Below are 22,738 nucleotides of genomic sequence, written 5' to 3'. Positions count from 1 at the left end.
ATTAAGTCACAAGGAATATCATAAGAAATAAAGACTAAAAACTATAAAATAATAAATGTTGAAAATGCTCGTATAAAAACTCTTGCATCAATGTATTAAAAAGAAAAAGTTATTTTTTTATTAAAAATCTGGAAATTAAAAGGAAAGTTATAAGAGCTCCAGACACAGAAAATAATAAGAAAAAAAAATGTAAAGCCACAATAGAAACCAAAAAAAAAAAATCATTAAATAAAAATAAGAAAGCATTAAAAATGTGATTGCAATTTCCTGTTTACTTAGAATATTCTTTTTCTGCGCCTTATGCTTTTTTTTTATTTTTATCTCTGGATTTTTTTTGGAGGGGGGGGGGATTATTTTCGGTTTTTTAATACACTGATCACAAGTGTTCTTTCAAAAACTTCTTTCATCTTTATTATTTTACCTGAACTTATCTAATTGTCTTGTTTATTCACACTTATTTGGATTTTCCGACGAAACTTTTGTACTCTCAAATGTTTTCCGTATTTAACTACTATAATATCATTCAATTACTCTGGAAAAATATCTTTCTATCGGTCTTTTTTGTTGTAGTTGTTTATGTTATTATGTTACCTTTTGGTAGCTATTTCTGGACCTAACTTTCAGATGTCTAATTATTCAGTTTAATAAGATCGTTTGGTAAAAAATAATTGTGCGGAGTAATACCGATTTTTGGTATTTTGTGTCTTTAGGCGGTAAATATTACGATGTCTCTCTTTCAATAATTGATGAAAGCAGAAAATAATTTTAACTTAATTAGCATTTTATTGATCTGTTTCAGTTTAACTTTTTAAAAAATTAGCCGTTTTTACTTATTATATAATATGTACATTAGTATATAAACTATTAACTAATTATTATTTAATGATTTCCTTTTGTTCCATCAGCATTAAATATCGTCGAAATATCATAAATAAAATTTCTCTAATTACCAAAATGCTGGAACATCAGATTCTTTTAATCTTTGAGTTTAATATGGAACTAGGCAAGTTTGCTTGTGAGACAAAATAACGCTCAAAGTTGTAAGAAAAAAAATTTCAATGAAACTAATATTTACAAGATAAAAAAAGTTCTTATAAATTTTGTTTAAATTATCGTTTGCGTTTTTTTAATAAGAACGTGTATTTAGAAACGTACTTTAAATAAAATCGTGTACGCGACACCGTTCTAACCAATGAAAGCATATCATTTTTATGGTGTATAAATTAGGAAGAAATAATAAATTTGAAACAAATACAACATTAAAAATTATTTTACAGGAACTATTAAGAGGAATATAACGTGATGAATTAATTAAATAATTATTATTAATAAGTAATTAGTTGTATTTTATTTATTAATTATTTAAATAATTCAAAGTAAACATACATTTCAATATTTTCAATGTTTTTCCTAATATTTTATAATTTTGAGAAGGTGTATTTAAAAAAAAAATTTTATTTAGAAACTTGTTAAATAATATTTTTTAATCGATCTATAATATTAAATAATATTTTTTAATCGATCTATAATATCAAATAATATTTTTTAATCGATATGTTTTTAATGATTAAAACATTTTTTAACCGACTTGTCTGTCCTCGATGGCTAAGTGAGTCGGAAATCTGCCAAATGGACTAAGTTTCCTGAATACTCATTTCTTATTCCAACCCTACACTTAAAAACGTCCTTTTCAAAACGAAACCTTATTTTGTTCTTATCTTCTAACCTTTCAGTACATTTCTGCCTTTTATAAATGTTCAAAATTCATTCTAGGAAGGGAATAAAAATATTGTTGCATTTCAAAATAAATGTTAAAATATTTCATTTAATTGCAGGGAGCATAAAATCATAAACACTGTACAGTATGAATACATATACTTTAAAACAAACAAAAATACCACAAAAGTAGATATCATTCTGGCAAAAATTATTCTTTATTTTATAATGGTGTATTATTTCGAACCAGATCGAATAATTGAGTTTGCTATCGTTTGCATTTTTATTTGGCCCTTTACTTAAAAGCAAATTTGACAAATTTATATATAATTTTAACTACAGTTCACGAAATTTTTAAGTCATGTATATGCCTATTGAAAATTCCATTAAGGCTATATTGTTTTTTTTATATATATATAGTTGTTGGAAAAACATTTTTCTCAGATCTCCTCAAATAGTGCAGGTTATTTTTCGTCCTATATACACCAATATCATCCTCCCCAATTAAGGGGGGATGGTCAGACTTCCATGTACAGTAATATATATCCCTTAAAACTGATGACATGACATATGATGCAGAAATATTACATGCACAAAAAAAAAAAAAAAAAAGGAGTGAGCCGATATAATACTTTCAAGTAACTGAAATAAAGATTGAATAGTTGGAAATAAGACTTTTCTTTCATATTTTATGAAGTATGTAAAGATTCGTATTACAGCTCCAAATCTTACTAACTCATGCAAAATTGTTCTGGCATGAGTCATGCAATGTTGCACACTATAACAATGTAAAATGATTCGTAGGACATCTAAGATTTCTTCTCAAGATAGGCTCAGCGTGTAGAAAATTGTTTCAAAAAACAATGTTCCAGTTTAATGAGCAATAATATACGAACAAAAAAAATCAATAAACATTGAGAATTTGCACTTATTTCAATATCTAGTCATCTGAAGAATACACTTCATAAAGTGAGTAATTACGGTCTCTTCTTTGTTCTCGAAAAGCGTGGAATTACACAAAATTGTTTGTAAACAAAAGATTTCTTGGAATAATTTGTCAGTTGAGCAGTCCCAGCAGCAGAACAACTCAAATAGGCCAAACGATTTAGAAAACAGCTTGCTTTCGATGGCGAAGATTAAGCAGAAGCCTAACCACGCCGGCTCACGAATTGTGGCGCGTAACACAAAACTTCCCATTTATAAAAAGGTTTTGTTCGAACCTTAATCGCAAGCAGCGAGTGGTGGTGGTAGCTTTTAGGAAGCAGTGGTCTTGTTTGTACGATTCGATCTCGAACATTAGGCTTGTAAACTAATCAGGAGTGGTCACGACTGACCTAAGGTTCTAAATAAAGGGGAGGAGTCTCCTCTTGGGCTGCAAAGAGGTTGACTACGCGGAAATACTTAGGGTTCATTTTGATTGCCAGGGACCTGGGGAATGCAGCATGTAAAATCATGAAGATTGATCGCAAAACAGGAGGGAGCACGACCAGACCGCCTATTCTGTGTTTCGAATGCTGCTTTTTGATTGTAATAAAAATAGATGCTCATCTCGAGGTACCCTTTGGGAAGAATAAGAAATATTCTTCTGTTCTCTCAGATCACTTCTCATATCAAATGGAAATCGGAATAATCTCTCATGTTACTAGGCCAACGACACTTCTGAGAGCAAACTCGAAGCAACTTTTTTTTTGCCCTTAGTCAGTTTCCTTTTCCATGAGAAAAATTCTTGCACTCAGTTAGCAAGATGCTTTTAAAATATAGAAAAACTGTAAATCTCTATCCCATTTGGGACTTCCCTGGATGAATTCTATTGCCGAAAAACTCTGATAGAGTGCGCTTATGTTAAATTCTTTTTGGAAGTAAAAATAAACAGAAATTATCTAGGTTGAAACATTTTATCAAAATAATTTTCTCGGTATATTAAAACTGTAGAAATGACGGCTTCAAAATGACGCGCTACCGAATCGTAGTACAAAATGCGATAATTCACTGTTTAGCCGAAAAGATAAAATTGATGCAAAGATATAAATAATAAGGATAAGAATAAATTTTTCAATAAAGTTTCTTAAAAATTTTAGAATTTTATTAAATTTAGAATCTGAGACAATATTACTAATATTTTACAATTTTTTTTTAAAGATTTCAAGTTTTAAATAATTAAACATTTAAAAACAACATTTAATGTTATCACTTGAACAATAATAATCCTTTTTACTTTCTCGTATACGTAGTACAGAAATAGTAAGATATCGTTAAAAAATTCGAACTCGCGATTTTGATGAATCTTCACGTTTTTAGATCTCCCCGAGTTAAAAAAAAAAATATTGGACATTTTTGGAAAATGTGCAAGTAGTTCTCCACATTTTACAATATATATATATATATTAGAGGGACGTATTCGTTTCTTCAATATAATTATTTTTACAAAAAGATTTTTGAATCATTTTTTATTTGCTATCTTTATATGTAAGAAGTAAACAAATAGAAAAATGAGGATGAGATAATAAAATGAATGCAAAATTATTATTTAGGATTATTTGCAATGTATGGGTAGGGCAATGTATGTACCGTTCATTTTCGGATTCGGAGATTTCTGCACTTTTGAGCATGCATCTGGGGTAATTGGCGCATGCATCATTTGACAAAATTACGAATCATTACTAAGTTAATTAATTATTATTCTATGAATTATCAACCATTAATTTAATTAGTTATGTTATATTCTAATCGACATATTCAGTAAAATAGTAATTTTTAATGTTGCATTTGATTTAAATTTTATATTTCTTTACAATCCATTTTAATCATTAAATGCTTTTATTTAAAAGTAATAAAAAATCACTAACTAATAATCGTGGTTATTTATTTAGAAATTTTATTATTTCATTTATTAGCATTTTTTCCCATAATATACATGTTAAATAAAATATATCACACATAATTACTAAAATAAAAAAAAAGTTAAAAAATAATAAATCATTAACATATTGATTAAGTTAAAGATGCATTGAACTATATAATACGAAACTAACCAGCTATTAAAAGGTAGTCCTCACAATATGAATAGGCCGAGACTGCAAATTATCAGTAATCTGCCACAGGGTCCTATTTATGGTGTAGCGGATTCGGATGAGCGAGGATAGAACCTGGGACCTTGTGGTTCGCAGTCCAGTAACATGACCATGATACAAAAGCAATTGCTCGTGCAGCATAGTTGTTAACTGGCTTATAAGCTATTCACCACAATGGTAAATACTTAATACTTTCTGCTATACTGATAAGGTCAATAATAGATGAAAGGATCCATAAACTAGCTCCCTCTCTAATTATCGCCCACCTTTAAATGAATCACTGAAACTACATAAACCAGTTTTATTTTTCAATGCCATGTTTATGCTGTTTACACAATCTAAAAATAACCCTAATTATTTTCATATGAAATAAATTAATGGCTCAAATAAACCCAATTTATAAATGTATAAAATCTACTAGAAAAAAAAATAGCCTGATGAAAATTATAGAACTTAACTAACTTAATAATCAGTAAATATAGCTCTTAACATTATAACATAATTGACTCATGCAGCTTCTGTAATTAGTGATTCAATTTAAAAAGAACTGCAAAGAAAATTAAATCTTCTCGTGTTTACTGAGCATAGTATACAGTAAATAGAGTTTCCCTTTTTCCATGACAGAAAGTGACCAATCTATTATATGACAGCTGGTTTGCACAGAGCATCCTTATCAGCAGATTTTATTTGTGCGCATCAATTAATTTTTGTTGTGTTTTAAATATGAAATAGATCCTAAATTGCAGTCATCAATGATTTAGCTTTATCTTCAAATGTAATTAGCTCATCCAAATACATGAAAACATTCTTTAACACATTTAGATGGGCAGTAACCATTTATAGTACCTGAAGAATTAAGGAAATATGATTCATAAATAATTGCCGATTTGCAAGAAAATGTTAAATGTGCATAAAACATTACAGCATTTAATGCATGTCATTTATAAGAAAACCACAACACAAAATAAAAGAAAAAACTATAAAAACAAATTTTATTTAAGCTAAAATCCAGGTGGTGGGTATTTACAAAGAAAATCTTTAAGAACTACAGGATATAAAGCTAAGAACTTGAATCGTTCTCCCATTTGATCTGGATTCATCAGCATATCATATCCAGTTTTCAGAGACTTTTGATTTTCTGGAGTAGCACATTGCATCAGTTTCTGTTTAAATGAAAATAATCGATTAAGACAACTATACAAAAACCTTATTTAAAATCAGTAAATTTTTTAAAGAACAAAAAAAAAAAAAAAAAAGCATCATTACTAGGGCAATTTTACAATTTATGATGTAATAAATCTATTGATAGAAGGCTAATATATTTTCATTTTCATTAACATACTAACTATTGAGTAATTTTTGCTTTTATGCTTCCAAATAATTTATTGATCAAGTTACTGTTAATTAATATAATTCTACAAAAAGATACTAGAGAAGTTTGCTTTTATCACAAAATATGTTTATATTTTTTCATATTATATTTAAAAGGAAATATTAATCTCTGCTAATAGTAAAGAAGAACATTTCTATGTTAGCACTCTGGAGAGAAAATCTCTGAATTTAATGCAATGAAATTTGGTACAACCATACTTGGAGAATGAAAATTTGCATCTCAAATCTCTCTTTCTATATGTAAACCGATTATCAGAAGTTTAAAGTTTTCGTTTGTCACAATGAGTATCCAAATTTTTTTCTCATCAAGGAAAAACAATTAATAACAAATATTTATTTAAGTATTTGTTCAATAGAAAGTTGAATGTTGTCATTCATTAAACCTTAATATATAAACATCATTTTGGAGAAAACTAGAATACAGTGGAAAAGTAGTAATTTTTTAAAATTTAGAAATGTTTCCTCAATTAAGATAATTTTATTTAAAATTTTAAAATTTAATTATAATATTACTTTATTAAAGAGAACTATTCATAAATTCTCTATAAATATTAAATGAATCAATTTCTACACTATAAGTTAATAAATTATAGCAGTTATTTTTATTTCTATTTTAACTTGGTATTCCTGAAGTAGAATTGTATGCAAATAATATTGCATCATTTATCAATAATGCAACTAAGCAAACAAAATCTCATTAAGAAAACTTACATAATCCTCAGATATTGATAAAATGAGTTATTTACAGATTCAGAAATGAAATTTTGATCAGGGAGATAATAATCATTCAAATAATATAAAAGAAAATACCATTTTATTATAAATATATGATTAAAATACTGTATACATTATTTGGTTAATATTAAAAAATTCCAGTTGCTGCTATTGGCGATAGGCGAGGACCAAATTCGCAATCTTTGGGTTCGTAGCCGAGTAACATGACCACAAGACAAAAGTAATTATTCATGTCCCATAGCTGTTATCTAGCTTATAAAGCGTCACCACACAGTAACAATAAACATTTTAAATCCACTGTAATTACAATCCACATAACAGATGATCAAAAAACTAATTTATTTACCTCTAATCGGATATCTATTCCCATATTTTTCAAAAAGTTTGCTTGAGTGACAGGTCCAAAAGAGGCAGCTATAAAAATAAAGTAAAGTATTTTTCCTTATTTACAGAACAGAAAATAAATATTTTAATATGTTTTAAAAAGACACATAAATTCAAACAACTACATTTCAAATTTGAAGATTTCTATGAAGAAAAATTGATACAGAGAATATATTCTGTAAATTTTTCATCATTTTCTTATTAAAAACCATTATGTATAGTTAATTTTTAGGCAAAAAAAAGGTTACAAATGTAACCAGCAAAGAATTTTTTTAAAAAAATTATACAAATATCATGCAATTTGCAAATTATCCTTCACACTTTTTTGCAAAGGATGTATGTTCATACCCAAAACAGTATTTTCGTTTTATTTGTTTTTAAATTAAATTAAATTATTTATTTTGGGGAAAGCTGGTATTTATCTTAGTAGCCATCTTTGTCCATCAGTTGTTATTTACCATCAATATATTTTAAATAATAGGAAAAACTACAGAACCAGCCGCAATCACCATTATGTTTACCCCACTGCTATTTGTTACAAAAGTTAATAACTAGATACACCATTAAAAGTCTCTTACTCTCCACTATCATTCATTTCTGATCGAAATCCCAAACAAACTACTTAGTGGAAAATTTTAACAGCACTCCTCAGTTGCAACCATTAAATAAAATATTTACAAATTTCATCAAATTTTTTTCTTATGAAAGCTTGTAACCCATAGATATATTATCGATTGTTGTTTATTCCCTCTGTCCCTCCCGCTTTTATTTTAGAGAAACATAGCAAAATAAAAACAAAAATGTAGTCCCTAATCTCAAAAAATGCACTAATTTTGCCAATTGCAGGTAATAGCTAAATCATTAATCAAAATATCATTATTATGTATAAGTAGTACTTTTTTGTTTTAATAAAATATTTCATTATTAGCAGGCAAGGTTATATTAATAACATTAATCTCACTGAAGCCAGCCTATATTATTAAAATGTTAGCCATGTTAGTCAACTCTGATTAACTATAACTTACCACAACAAAAAGTGTAAAGTATAGTTACAATTATATGAAAAAGCAAATAAAAATATTATTTTAAATTATATTGATTGGCTATGTATACTTCACAGTTATAAAATTGCAAAGATTTCAAAGAAAATTTGAAAATGAGTTTAGTTGCTGAGATTGAGAGTTCTATTAAAGTTTTCATTTTGCATTGTCACTCAAGAGGAGAAAAAGGAGATACAGTACTGTGCAAATTAATTGGGACAAACAGATTTTTTAAGAAAATTGTTCCTTTCTCAGGGATTTTCTGCCTCAAACCGTTTTCAACAGCATTTTCTTAGAACGTGTGACTGCCCTTGACTAATCTAAACCAGTTTGACTACGTGATCATGACATGTTGAAAATTTTTCCCTTCAGTTGCTGTAAAAAGTGGTCGCTTGTGTGAATTGTCTCCTTCTGAAGTGTATTAAAAAAAATGGATATCACTCCCAGGAAAGGGGCTAGAATTGTTACCCTTAGTCAACATACTTCTATGGCTGTGAGAGATATTGCTGCAGTAATTGGAGTTGGAAAATCCAGTGTTTCTAGGATTATTTATCAGCAAAAGAATTTTGGGGCAGTGTCTCCAAAATGAAAGAGTAAATGTGGACGCAAACGCAAGACCACACTTCGAAGAGACAGATTTCTTGTACAAAATAGCACAATGCATCCTTACAAGACAAGTAGAGGTCTTCAGAGAGAATTATTAGCTACTGGTGTGAGCGTGGATTCATCGACAGTTCGATGAAGGCTTAGTGAAGCTGGGAGATTTGCAAGGAAACCAATAGAAAAATCGTTATTAACACCTGCAATGAAGTAAAAACATTTGGATTGGGATAGGAAATATCAATCCTGAACTGTACAAGATTGGAAGAAGGTTGTATTCAGCGACAAAACGCATTTTCTTGTGCACGGGTTTCGGCCAAGATTTGGAGGCGAAGTGGTGGAGAACCCGTCAGGGAACAACATCTTATTCAAACAGTTAAGCACCCTCAGAAACAGAAGTTTTATGGTTATTTTACTTCTGAAAGACCTGGCAGCTTAGTACTAGTTGAAGGGATGATGAACTCTAAACAATACATTTCTATAATGGAAAGTAAAATTGTGCCTATGATGCAAACGTTTGCTGGTAGTGTTGGTATCTTTCCACAAGATCTTGCTCCATGCCATCCTTCTAAGCTAACAACGAATTTTTTTCGAAAACAGAAAATAATGGTTTTGGATTGGCCTGGTAATTCTCCTGATGTAAATCCCATTGAAAATTTGTAGAGCAATGTAAAGAGACATCTGAGTAAAATGGACAGCTCAAAAAAGAAAACAATCATTGAGAATGCTATAAAAGTTTGGTTTCGTGATGAGGATATCAAAAATTTATGTTCTAATTTAGTGGAATCCATGCCAAACCGTGAACAGGATCTCATTCAAGCTAGAGGAGGACATATTTTGTATTAGATTGTTATACTGTGCATGTAAATTTACCTATACTAATTAAACAACATTTGTGAAAATTTTTGTGTTTGTCCCAATTAATTTGCACAGTACTGTAGCTAACCCTTGATGATCTAGGAGCATAAGTATTCACCTGAAACAGAAATTGTCAGTACAATTATTTGGATGGGGAAATCTATCAAGGCTTTCCTAAACAAAAACTGTCTATTGAAATAATGTCCCCCCCCTTAATTTTCTTGAAAAATGTGGATGGAGGAGGACAGCCAATCACTGATGATGATGCATCAAGAAATCATAAACTTTTATATGAAATAAAAAAATTTGAAATCAATATAGTAATTGTGACTATGGAACTCTGTAGTTATAAAATTCGAATCTAGTGATTAAATAGGATTAAATATTTTTGTAAGCACTACTGTAAACATGATATTTATTTAATTTTTTTTTCTTTCTTTTTCTAAATTTAGGTTTGCAATCTTTTAGGGAATGCACCAAATTTATGTAATTGAAAAATAATAAGATCTCTTTTCTTAATAGTAGTAATACTATATTAATTAGTAAGGTAAATCATAATTTTCTGTTAAGTCATTGATGATTTGTGTACGAAACATAAAAAAATACATATTTTCATATTGGTAACTTGTTGATACACCTTGAAGAACTTATATTACTGATCAATATATTAAAATTTATGATATTAACATATCATAAATCATCAAAAAGTTTTTAATTACATATTTTTGTAAAGTTTCAAAATTCATATAAAAAATACATCAAAATTTAAACATCACATGTCTGAAGAAAATACTTCATGCATTCATATGCAATATCACAATTGCCATAAAATATTTTTCAAATTAGAGTTTAAAATGATTAATATTACCCTTTCCATCAGCATGCTTCTTGAGGAATTGAAAGTCAACATCAGCTGTTAAATCAGCTTCTCCAACATTTTTCAACGGATCATGAAGCTGGTGCTTTTTAAAGCTCTAAGCATGAAAGAAAGCTAATATCATTTCAGATTCTGCAATTGTAAATGAAAAATAATGAGGCACCATTTAGCAAGTTATAAAAAAAAAAAGATCAGATTAAGAAAAATATTAAAGCAAGCTTCAATATTACATTAATAATAATAAATTAAATTATTTAATGATTTTATTAAAAAGATTGTAAAAAGAGGTTTTTAACAAGACTTTTTAAATAAAATTTGTAACTACCAACTGAATAAGATATTTTTGCAAGCATTCAAAGTCATATATGAATGAAATATTTAATTCAACTTTTATCTATAATAAATATCTAAAAAATTGAGTTTATTCTCTTTCATGAACAAATAATAATTCCCATTATTAACCAATGAACATAATGACATACAGTTTGCATGAAAACACTAATTCAATAAACTATTAGTTAAAATAAAGAAATTAGCTCAAATCAAAGCAATTTTCAATTTGCATTTGAATTAGAAATAAGTTGTGTGCTATGAAAAGAATTTTACTAGCATAAAAAAGCGCAAAGATCTGTATTTCATTTAAACAGACATTAATTCATTCATGACAAAAAAAAAAAAAAAAAAAGCTTGGCATCCATTTTTTTCTTTCTATAATACATCAATTTAAATGAACCAAAACAAAAGTGATGATAAATGTATTGTTTTTCTCCAAATGAATCATTTTCAGTAAATTTTGGAAGCAAGTACATACATTTGCAAAGTAATATATTTGGGGATAAAAAAAAACCTAATTATAACTTTTCTGTTATTTTATGTAAAAAGAAGTCTAAACAGAAATTCACTCTAAAATTTTTGTATTAAAAAAGTATATGCAATAAAAGAAATATATAAAGGAAAATTGATATTATAACAATTTACTTTCCTTAAATTTATGAAAGATTTAAATCTTTTATTAATATTAAGGTCTGAATAGTATTTATGTATTGCCAATAGATAAAAATGTAAGTCAGGTTTTATGACAGTTTATATTCTTCCTAATAACTAACTATAACTAAAATTCATGCAGTACTCTAAATATAATTGACTGTGATACTTTTCTTGGAAATATTACAGCAATGAAAGCCTAAAAAATGAGCAAAGTGCAATAATATAATTTCTAAAAATGATCAACATTTTCAGTAGATCTTGGTGACAAAATGGAAAAGTACAGAGAAAAGAATTTGTCAAATTATCTTCATCAGTAGAAAGACAAGCTTTATAAAGATATTAAAAATAATTTTCAACAAAAAAGAATATATTTACTGTTGAATGTATCCTTTTTTTGTTTTATTAAAGAAAAGAATACTACATTCTTTTCAACAGATAATAGTTCTTTGAATATTTCAGGTACAGCAATAAAAATTTTTTTTCATCCCTAAATGAAAAGAATTCAAAACATTTTTATTGCTAAAACAGTATGAATTTACTTACTAATTTAACATAAGTCTACATTTACTAAAATAACATAAGAGAATGATTGCTATTATAAATAAATTAACTAAACACACTATATGCAGATCTACTGCACTTGAAAATGGAACATTTAGTTGGTCATAGAATTTGTCTTAATACCAAATCCATCAATACAGAGAAAGTTTTGCCTGATTATTTTTTAAACAAATTTCAATGCAGACAATAAATTTTATGATTTCCACCACAGAGAAGCTTATTCTTAAATTTTAAACATAAAATGATTTCATCTAAAATTTTTATAAAAACATGTACACAGTTTCATCTTATTTACAAAAATACAAAAGAAAGAAAATTCCAAAGAAAAGAAGCACTTACTCTGAAAGTATCCGTTTTTGTACCATAATGACCATAATCAACAATGAGAGATATTCCTCCATCTTCTTTCATTCGCTTTGTGATGTCATCTAGTAAAATACCAGACTCAGGAGAAATTTCAATGTGGTCTCGTTTTTCATCTTTCTACTTGAAATTAAAATATTTGAATTAATGCTTTTCATAAAAAGATCAGAACAAAGTCAATACTTAAATTTTAAAAAAAATTATGATGACAAATTTAAATGTGACAGCAGAGCAGGTTATTACATAAAGGCATAATGAAATTAAAATGAATAATATTAATAAAATAAATATATTCCAAATAATTAAATATTGCCTTTCATAATTGTTAGGAGAAAAGTCTAGATAAAAAATATTTTAATGTATTCTTGTATCACAAATATAAAGAAATAAATTATTTTTCAAAATAAATGAAGATGTTTTGGAAATTGGTTGCTTTTTCACATTCCCCAAAAAATATTTAAAAAAAAATTCTGCAAAAATTTCTAAGTTCAAAGAAAAATTTACTACTCATTTCATTATTTCTCTCAATAAATTGTTCTTTAAAATAGAAACAAATCTTGACTTTGAATATTTAATATTTATAATAAAGCTATTGGTAACAAGGCAGACTTCATTCAAAGATTCACAATAATCTTTTTAAGATTTGAAAGAAAATTACTTTTATAGATTGCTTAAAATCTCTAAAATTAAAAGTCAATAGCAAAAAAATAATAGAAAACTTCAAAACCAAATTTATTTTTATATTTAAATACATTTTTTTACTTATAAATTACAATTACTTAAGAAAAATCAACAAAAAATGATTTGATATTTTCAGCAGTAAGTAAAAGAAATAATTAAATATTAACATATAAAATTAATAATTATAAAATAAACTTTCATAGATTCATATAAAGATTTATGAAAAATAATTGGAATGCTTTACAAAAGACATAATAATCATATTACATCAATTAGGAGCTTTGCAGCAGGTGTGGCACTGCGAGATAAAACATACTGAAATTCTCCATCTTTAAAATCAATTAAAATCTCTTTCCAGCCATCTGGAGTTCTCTAAAATAACATATGAAACAAAACAAAAACATTAAAAAAAGGATATAATACTATCTTGCCAAAACTAAAGCATTTTTTTACAAACGTTAAAAGCAAACTTTACTTTTTATTACTTTTTTTTTAAATAAATAATGCTAAGAGTGAGGAAAATTTTACTAAACAAAGACAAAATAGATATTATGTTTATGATATACAAAAAAAGACTGATATGATTGACTAATAGAATCATATGTGAATACACATGCACTAAATTTATGTCGATAGCTATCACATTATTAAAAAATCACAACACAAGAATAATTTTGGACTCCTTTTTCCTTTATTCTGGCCATCATTGGTTAGCAGGCGCTGTCCTGCTACCGCACACGCTCTCACTCACGCTACACGATACACTGAAGTGTTTTTCCCTTTGCCGCAAGAGGGCAGCACAGTGACAGGTCGGAACAATATGCAATTAATTATTCCATAAAGAATCCAAACCAAAATTTCGGCTATGTACAAGAATGAGTTTTCAGTTGTTTATTTCATCTGCAAAGTAATTTACTTAGTCACTGCAAGATAACCCTTGTTTACATACAATAAAAAAGTTAACAATAAAAAACAAAGAAAGGCAGGTAAAGTATATCTGCATAGGTGTGTGATAAATACAAAATATTTGCTTTTTTTTTAAAGTTAGTTTTTTTCCTAATGGCCTAAATTCAAACTTAAAAAAATATTTTAACATCTCAGTTGCATGAATTTTTGATTTTCACTATAGTTCTGAGAGTTTATTTGCAAGGAACATTGTTAACATTATATATATATGTAACTAACATTATATATACATGTGAGTTTTTAATTTTTGTATGATGCAATTTTGAAAAATGGAATTGAAAAAGAGAGAAGGACAGAATAAATTAAGAAACAATATGAAAGTGAAGAGATGCTTTCTGATTTCGGCACAATACATTAAAAATGTTTTGAACATAAATATATTTGGAAAAATAAAAAATAATTTGCAAACATATTATTAAGGGCTCCAAAATTAACAAAATCTATAGCTACTGTTTGATTCTCAAAAAGCAAGTTTCAATAAATGAAAAACAATTTGACAATGTCTCATCTATATTTTTGAAAATAATTAGCTATTTAATGTTGATAATTGTAAGCCATCAACTGGCAGAAGTTTTTATAACCAAATGAAAGCCAAAAATGTCATTATAATTTTCTTTTAGTCTATTTAGATAACTAACTTTATCATGATATTTTCCAATTAAAGATTATTAACACGAGTAACATCAGAACTCCTAACATAAGAAAAATAAGATTAGTACATAATAATACAATTAAAATTAATCCATTACAATCAAATTCTAATATTTTTTACTTTGTAAGTTCCTAATTGAGTTTCCCATGGATACAATTAAAACAATTTCTTACTACTTAATTATAACTATTTACACTATTAATAATAAAAATATATAAATAGGAAATCTTTCTAAAATACATCTGATCAAGCATTCCATATAAAATAAAACTGCTCAAAAAATTATGTCTTTAGTAATTGGAAAATTTATAAAATTAGTCTTTATCAAAATGATTTTTTGAGGAAAAATTTCTATCCTACCTCAGTAATAATAATAATAAACATTTTATGAATCCATCAAATAATAATGAAAGAATAGAGAGCAAATAATTATTACCTGGAATTTATGAATAGGCATAGCATCGAAAAATTCATGTGCAAGAAATAAAGAAAATGCTTCTGGTACAGTTGTTAAATGAGGATGCCATGCAATAGGAAATCCATATTTTGTCTTTAATGTCTTGCCATATAAATCTTGCTCAGCTTCTTCTGAACAAAGTCTGGACTTCTGGACATGGCAAAGGTGAGGACTGACTTCAATAAATTGCACGGATAATTTGAGCTCTGAATTAGTAAGTTTAGAAAATACCTGCATTAAAAAAAAAAAAAAAAACTTATTAGCAAATAAATTAATTTTGAAATTGCAATGAAATGTTAGCAAGAAAAAAATACGAAATAGTAAATAATAAATCAGAATATATAAGAAACAAAAAAAATGTAGTCTTCAAAGTAGTCAATTATAATAAATTAACAACATTTAAAAAGTCAGTAAAATTATATAAAAAACAATTATAAAAATGTAAATGAAATAGAGATTATAATGAATTAAAAAAGTTTTTCATAATAAATAATAAATGTTATATACTTTAATAAATATTACATTTTGATATCTCTCCATAAACACAACAGTTATTTCAGGCTAGCTTAAATATTGATATTAACCCTTTCTAGAGCCATAAGAAGTATGCTTCCCACCAAATTCATCAATCTTTGCATATGGTTACGTAGATTGGCATAAGTTCTGACAAATTTTTCAACAAAACAGAAAATTAGATGTTTCTGTTCTTTATCTTACACGAAATGCTGTAACTTGATTTGTTATTTAATTATTAATTAACTAAATTAATGGATTAAATTAAATTTATCTGAAAAGTTAAATGAATCACTTTTTTTAAGCCAATCTCAATCCTAAAAATATTTTAATATATCATGGCTAGAAGAAAACGGCTTTTTAAGAGGTTAATTTGTTTTATTTTGTTAGCCTGTCAGCTGTCTAAATCTGCATATGGGCAACAAATATAATAACTGCATTTTGCCCCAAGGGCACAGTGGTAGTGGAGGCAATGTAGATGACTCGCAGGGCATCTTATCTAACAAGGAGCAGTCTTAGGAGGAATCATGTAGATGAAATATTAATGCATTTATTATGCATATATTAATGCATTAAAGATAATTATTTTATTGGACAAAAAAGTAATGATATTGCCATGCCTAATGCCCAATTTATATTTACTAAAAATGGCAGGGAAACAATTCAAAACTATGCCTCAAGTGCCATTTATTCTCACGGTGCCACTGTCCAACATTTATATATTCTACAAGAAAAACTTATTATTTTAATTGATCTCCCACAAATAATACAGCATTTAAATTTTAAAAAGAAAATGTATTAATCTAAAAAATATATTGCTGGTTTTTTCTATTACTAAAGTACAAATAAAGATATTTAGATCACTGTCCCCTTCCCCTCAAAAAATATATACTTAAGTTTGCAATGGCACTTGTCAAATTCAAAGAAAAAATAGTACCTTTAAAAAAAATTAAGAAATTAAACAACTAAACACATATATGATTAAAATTGTTAAATTTTCAACAGCTTTTTTTTAAATTTATTTAAACACCTATTATTCAATGACTTAATTCTGAGTTTATAATTTTCTTTGCAATTTTTAGAATTCAAAAATAACACTTTCTTTTAAAGCCTTACAATTGGGTATAAAGAAATGCTTTTTATTTGGTGTTGCATTATTATGAATAAAATAAGTGCATTGATACAATCATACTACACTTTCATCTTCAACAAGAGCTGAGCAAACAAAATGTAGATGTTTAAAAAAATGGTAAAAAAAAAAAAAATTACTAAAATAATGTCATTCTTTAATTAAACATTAAAATATGTAATGTAATAAAAATTTGCATATTTCTACGTTACAGAAATTTTAAATCATATAGAATATTATGACAATTTCTTTCTTTCTTTCTTTTTTTTTTTTTTTTTTAAGAAAAACAAATGTAATCAATTTAATTCCTGTTCTTTAAAATTTTATTGGTTTAAATTAAGATTTGGGAAGAAAAGGTTTAGAGATTGAAGTAGGATTCAGAAAATTTTAATAAACTATTAAAAAAAATATTTCAATAAATTACCAAATAAATATGCAAATGCATCAAAATTATTCATATACTTTCATAAAACTATTTACTCTAAGTATATCATCAGTCAAAGTACCACGGCCAGGTCCAAATTCAACAAGCTGTAGAGGTTGAGGATGTCCAACTCTATACCACTCGTTATAAAACCAAACACCTATCAGCTACAAATAAATTTAAAAAAACTAATAATATTTATTATAAATTATTTCTAAGCACATAGATTTTATTATTATTTTAATATTTGCGTTCTAAAAGGTAAAGTAGTGATAAAAAAAAGGGCAAATTATACGTATTTAACTGAAAAATTTACTCTCTGTAAATATAATCAAATAAAAAATATACAATTGAAATAGCTTCACAACAGGTAAATTAAATATGAAAATTTTATTATGTAAAATATGCTGCTTTTCACCAATATTGCTATTCTATACATAAAAATTATCATACTTTTTGCTGACTTCTATGCATATTCATTCGAAAATATACACATCAGAAAAGATTAATCCTCAATTTTTTCTATATTGAGTTGGGTACAGCACTTTGTAAGTAATGAAATTGAGTCACAAGACAAAATCTACTATGCAGCATAAGGCAACTGAAACACTTTTGATTTATTCCAATTAAAAATAAAAACCTGTTTTTTACTTTCACATAGCACATTCAATTTAGGAAAAATTATGGTTTGATTCACTTTGTTTCTCAATGCTTCATCTGCACTTACTGACAACTGCTGTCAAACTAATGAGAATTTTCTCCAGATTTCTCCATTGTTTCTTTACATAACTTTTATTCTATCACATCGGCAACAAATAAAAAAATGTTTTACAGAAGCAAACTAAAAAACTTACATCCTTATTTTATTTTAGTAAAGACCAAAAAACATTATCTGCATATAGGAAAGCCTACAGCATTTAAAACTATCAAACTGCATATAATCATAATGAACAGATCACAAACCTCACCAAACACTTGTGAAATTTCAGGTGACGTAATAAAATCTCCACTGCTTCCGAAAACATCTCGAGACATGTAATATCCCTATTCAAAAAGAAAATAATTGAGAAAATATATTTTAAAAAATCCTTTCTAAGTCTGTAAGTTCAAAAGAGTAGAGAAAATTATTTTTTTAACTTCAATCCATTAAATAATTTTGTCAAACTTTACATTTTCATTATAACTTTATTCATAAGAGCATAATTGCATAGATTTTTCACAGAGTGATGCATTTATAAATAAATAAGAAAATTCTGCCTACAGAATTCCTTGTAACATATGTAATACCAGTTTTAAATATTTTAAAACAAACTCTGATTTAATTTATTTTAAAAGTAATTAAGTCCAGTCCTTATACGAAGACTACTTATTGCAGTGGTTCACATGACATTAACTCCCAAGAAATTTCTGTGGTTTCTTGGCTTATAATCTTCAGAAATCAAATGCATCACTCATTAAAAAGTTTATTTGTACATAACAATATACACACAAAAATGAAGCAGATAAATTACGAATTATTGAAAAAATGAATTAAAAATTATGAAAGTTTGTAATCATATTATAATATTTTTTTCAATGATTGTATTTAACCGTGTTATCTCTAAACAACAGAACTAGAGTAATTTTAATAAATTTGAACCAGCAAAGAATATGTTCTCAGAAAAGTGAAGTTATTGGCCAAAATGATGCAATAAAGATGAGTCATTCAACTGAGTGGAGGTGAAAAGTGTAAAGAAGAATTATAGGAAAATTTCTTCTTTACTTTCTTTCTTTCATATTATATTTTTTTCAATGATTGTATTTAACCGTGTTATCTCTGAACAACAGAACTAGAGTAATTTTAATAAATTTGAACCAGCAAAGAATATGTTCTCAGAAAAGTGAAGTTATTGGCCAAAATGATGCAATAAAGATGAGTCATTCAACTGAGTGGAGGTGAAAAGTGTAAAGAAGAATTATTGGAAAATTTCTTTTCTCTGCATTTCCTGAGCTGCTAAAACTGGATTATTGAAGTTAGGAAAATTATTGTCGTATAATAATGAATATCTTTTTTTTATTACAATTTTTTTTAATAGCTCCAACCTTCTTAGAAATTAAGGATTGAGTAAGTCTTGTTTCTTATCTTATCCAAAATATTATAATACTTCATAATTTTATATTAGACCTGATTGTACTCTACTAACTTTAAGTTAGGCAGGAAAAAAAAACTACTGTTATCTTCAAGCTCACCAAGAGTAATTTTTTAGTTAATTTTTGTTAATCAGTTTTCTTCCAAAGTACTAAAATTCTATTTATTTAATTTCTTGAAGTTAAGTGGATCTGCTTTATATACCTGTACCAGATATCATCAACTATATATCATAATTATTTCTCTATAAAAATATCCTTTTAATTCAGCAAACTTTTTCGCACTGGCTTTTTAATCCTATGCATTTGAAGAAAAAGAACATTTCCCTTAACTTTTGTTCAAATTAAACCATTAGAGAATAGATTTTTGTTTCAATCATCACTTATATGTAGTTAATAATATTCTAGATATTATAACAAAAACATAAAATAAATTATATCAATCACTCAGTTTTAAAATTGGTATTATAACCTCTAAATGCACAGATATCGCCAATTTTTATTATTAAATTTTTTGTTTAGTGGTGTTCAATTCTGTATTTAATTATCTCTCGTTCAATGTTTGTCTTGTTTTGTTTCAACAGTTTAATTACAGTAATTAACATGAACATTTTAACTAATATGATTTGCATCTTTGGATAAATTGTTCTGCAAAATTTAAACAGCTTTTTTAATGCTTTTATAACATAAAAAAATATGAGTTTTACAGAATTATCTATGAATACTGTATATCACTCATTTTCCCTAGAGATAAAAAGAAGTTTTTATTTTGATGATTTCCCTCAATGATTTTTACTTACTAAACTCTGAGCTTTAAAATGAGATTTTCTTATAGTTCTCGAATGATTAAATGATCTGGATTGTTATTTACAGTTGCATGTATAAATGATTTGTCTTCATTTTAGGTCAAGCATATTTTCTAAGTCCATCACTTGCTTAGATGAAAATTTTAAATTTCATAAAATTCTCTAACCTCTTTTTTTTAAAATTTGTTTATCAACATAATAACATAATTAGAGAACTAATTTATTTTTGCACAAAAATAATGCATTTTAATTAATTTATATCTTCTTTTTTTTTTAGAATTAGCTTTAGTACAGTAAGCTTCAGATTATCCATGGAATTATATGATGAGGCAGCATGGATACTACACACTAAAGCCAAAAAAGGTTACAAATTCATACTAATATCCTTTTGTACAATTTTTTATTGCAGAAGAGAGCATATACATATAATTATTATACTTTCAAGCTTGTTAATTTACAACAAAAAAATTGTGGTTCTTTTTTTTAATATTATACTTCTCTTTTATTTCTAATTAATTGCCTTTGGTTGGAGATATTGGTTATATCTCATTTCAATTAAATCATTCAAATATATCTTTACATCCATGATTCCCACAAATTTTCAAATTTTAAAGCCATGTTATTTTGTCTTTCATATGACCTTTCCAACCAATCCCATGCACTATTAAAAGGGTAATGCTCAGTTCATACATCTTCAACATTTTGTGATATTGTAACATCATTCTGTTTTTGATCTTGTATACTATATGGATTCAAAGAAAATCCTTCTTCCTTAGCTTTCAACAATGAAAGAAAATCAAGCAATTAAATATTTGATAAAACAATGAAAACTATTTAAATTTCAAGACAACAATGTTCTTTTTCTTTTTTTAGTTGGTTGTTCTTTTTTTAATTTCCAAAATTCAGGGAAATTTACAGGACTATTAACTTAAAAAAATTGAATCAGTAATGAGATTTATTTTTGTGCTATAATTTTTTCAGATGTTGCCCAGAAAAAAGTCACAAATTTACTTAATTTTTAATTAATTTTTTAAATCATTCTGAGGTGTACATCCTCACTCTCTAAAGTAAATATGACCCAAATTTCATAACTATATGTTAGATGGTGATGGACACGCATTCATCTTTATTTTTAGTAGAGACTGAAGGAATTGGCATTTGTGTATTAACTACCAAAAAAAAAAGAAAACCCTGCTAAAGATTGCACTCTATTAGGCTATTTAGAAATTAATGTTTGTTAATTGCATGAAGTTACCACCAAAGTTCATTAATGTCATGCAGATAGTAAACAAACACCAAGCAATTTTAACAAAACTTTGAGATTCACAACAGTGGTTAATTTTGCATTGTAAAAGCACTGATTCCAAATAAAAAAATTTTTCATTTTTATTTTATTTTAAACATAATTTTCAATTCATACAATTCTTTAAAAAATATCCCCATGTTTTAATAATTGTTACTTTAAAATTTTAATTAATAATAAAAAGTTAAAATTATTAAAAAGAGAATCATACCGATTTAGGTAACGTTAAAACTTCTTTCATATAATCTGCCACAGAAATTGGACCAGTAGCTTCAATTCTTGCACATAAATAATTTAGTAATTTATTTTTAGAAGATGGAGAACTGCAGAAATTAGCTAATGAAGAATAAAATTTATCACTTGTAAAAAATAGATAAAGCAAGCAAAAAAATTTGATATATCAATGAATGATTAAATAAGCCACAATACAAAATTACAATAGATCTGATTTATTTCTTTTATTCATATATTATTCAATTCCTTTAAAATGTTATCTTCTGCATATTTTGAAGAATTTAATGACATTCAGATAAAATCAAACAGTAAAATTAAAGAGCACGCCAAACAATTGTAATCATCGCATTTCTCAATACTTGAAAACTTAATATTAAAAGATTAACATAACATAATTCTTAATAATTAAATATTTTGAAAGAATATAAATAAATCTGAACTTAAAATTATAAAATAAGGCACCTTTTTTCATACTGTTTTTGAATACATTTCTTTTCATTTTAAACAATGAATTCAGAAATAATCTATTAATATTAGGATAATAAATCATGATTTAAATACGTATGAAAAGAGATCCAAAAATTTATACTAATGTAAAGAGCCAATATTCAAAGAATTAAATATTAAATTTGCGAATGTGTGAAATAAATTGCTACGTTTGAATATCTTGCTACATTACTTGAATCTGAAATTGTTTATTATTTACTGGAATGGTTTCGAAGTTACAGTTAAATAAGTTATCTATGTTATGATAATACAATGTATTTATGTCGAAATGATGAATATTTTTTGATCGGTGAATATATTTAAAAAAAATATCTTGTATGGCATACTTCTAGTTTTAAACAATAAGGCAAAATTA

At 26.5% G+C, this 22,738-nt stretch overlaps 1 protein-coding gene across 3 annotated transcripts; it reads right to left on the bottom strand.

The window, feature by feature from the left end:
* Positions 1 to 5,765: 5,765 nt before the first annotated feature.
* On the bottom strand, positions 5,766 to 22,552 carry LOC129972522 (protein arginine methyltransferase NDUFAF7, mitochondrial-like). 3 transcript variants are annotated; one of them, XM_056086685.1, is made up of 10 exons: positions 22,533 to 22,552; positions 21,854 to 21,978; positions 18,370 to 18,450; positions 17,463 to 17,573; positions 15,320 to 15,571; positions 13,533 to 13,637; positions 12,561 to 12,704; positions 10,665 to 10,770; positions 7,261 to 7,328; positions 5,766 to 5,950 (listed from the first exon to the last, which is right to left on the bottom strand). In XM_056086685.1, the coding sequence occupies exons 2-10, from the start codon at positions 21,881 to 21,883 to the stop codon at positions 5,789 to 5,791; spliced, it is 1,059 nt and encodes a 352-aa protein (XP_055942660.1). In that variant the 5' UTR covers positions 21,884 to 21,978; positions 22,533 to 22,552; the 3' UTR covers positions 5,766 to 5,788. The 3 variants fall into 3 exon arrangements, with proteins under 3 accessions (XP_055942660.1, XP_055942661.1, XP_055942659.1); XM_056086686.1 differs by lacking the exon at positions 22,533 to 22,552 and adding an exon at positions 22,339 to 22,494 and having other exon boundaries at positions 18,375 to 18,450; XM_056086684.1 differs by lacking the exon at positions 22,533 to 22,552 and adding an exon at positions 22,339 to 22,493.
* Between the last annotated feature and the right edge of the window lie 186 nt (positions 22,553 to 22,738).

Source organism: Argiope bruennichi, chromosome 6 (genome assembly GCF_947563725.1).
Source record: "Argiope bruennichi chromosome 6, qqArgBrue1.1, whole genome shotgun sequence".
Lineage (NCBI taxonomy): Eukaryota > Metazoa > Arthropoda > Arachnida > Araneae > Araneidae > Argiope > Argiope bruennichi.
This window is presented reverse-complemented; position numbering and strand designations above follow the sequence as displayed.

Excerpts from the sequence above, each read along its gene's own strand:
- LOC129972522 (XM_056086684.1), bottom strand. The coding sequence starts at position 22,426 with ATGATTTATTATCCTAATATTAATAGATTATTTCTGAATTCATTGTTT. Across the intron at positions 13,638-15,319 it reads TGCCTATTCATAAATTCCAG|AGAACTCCAGATGGCTGGAA; the intron begins GTAATAATTATT and ends ATGTTATTTTAG. Across the intron at positions 12,705-13,532 it reads CTGCAAAGCTCCTAATTGAT|AAAGATGAAAAACGAGACCA; the intron begins GTAATATGATTA and ends AATTTCAAGTAG.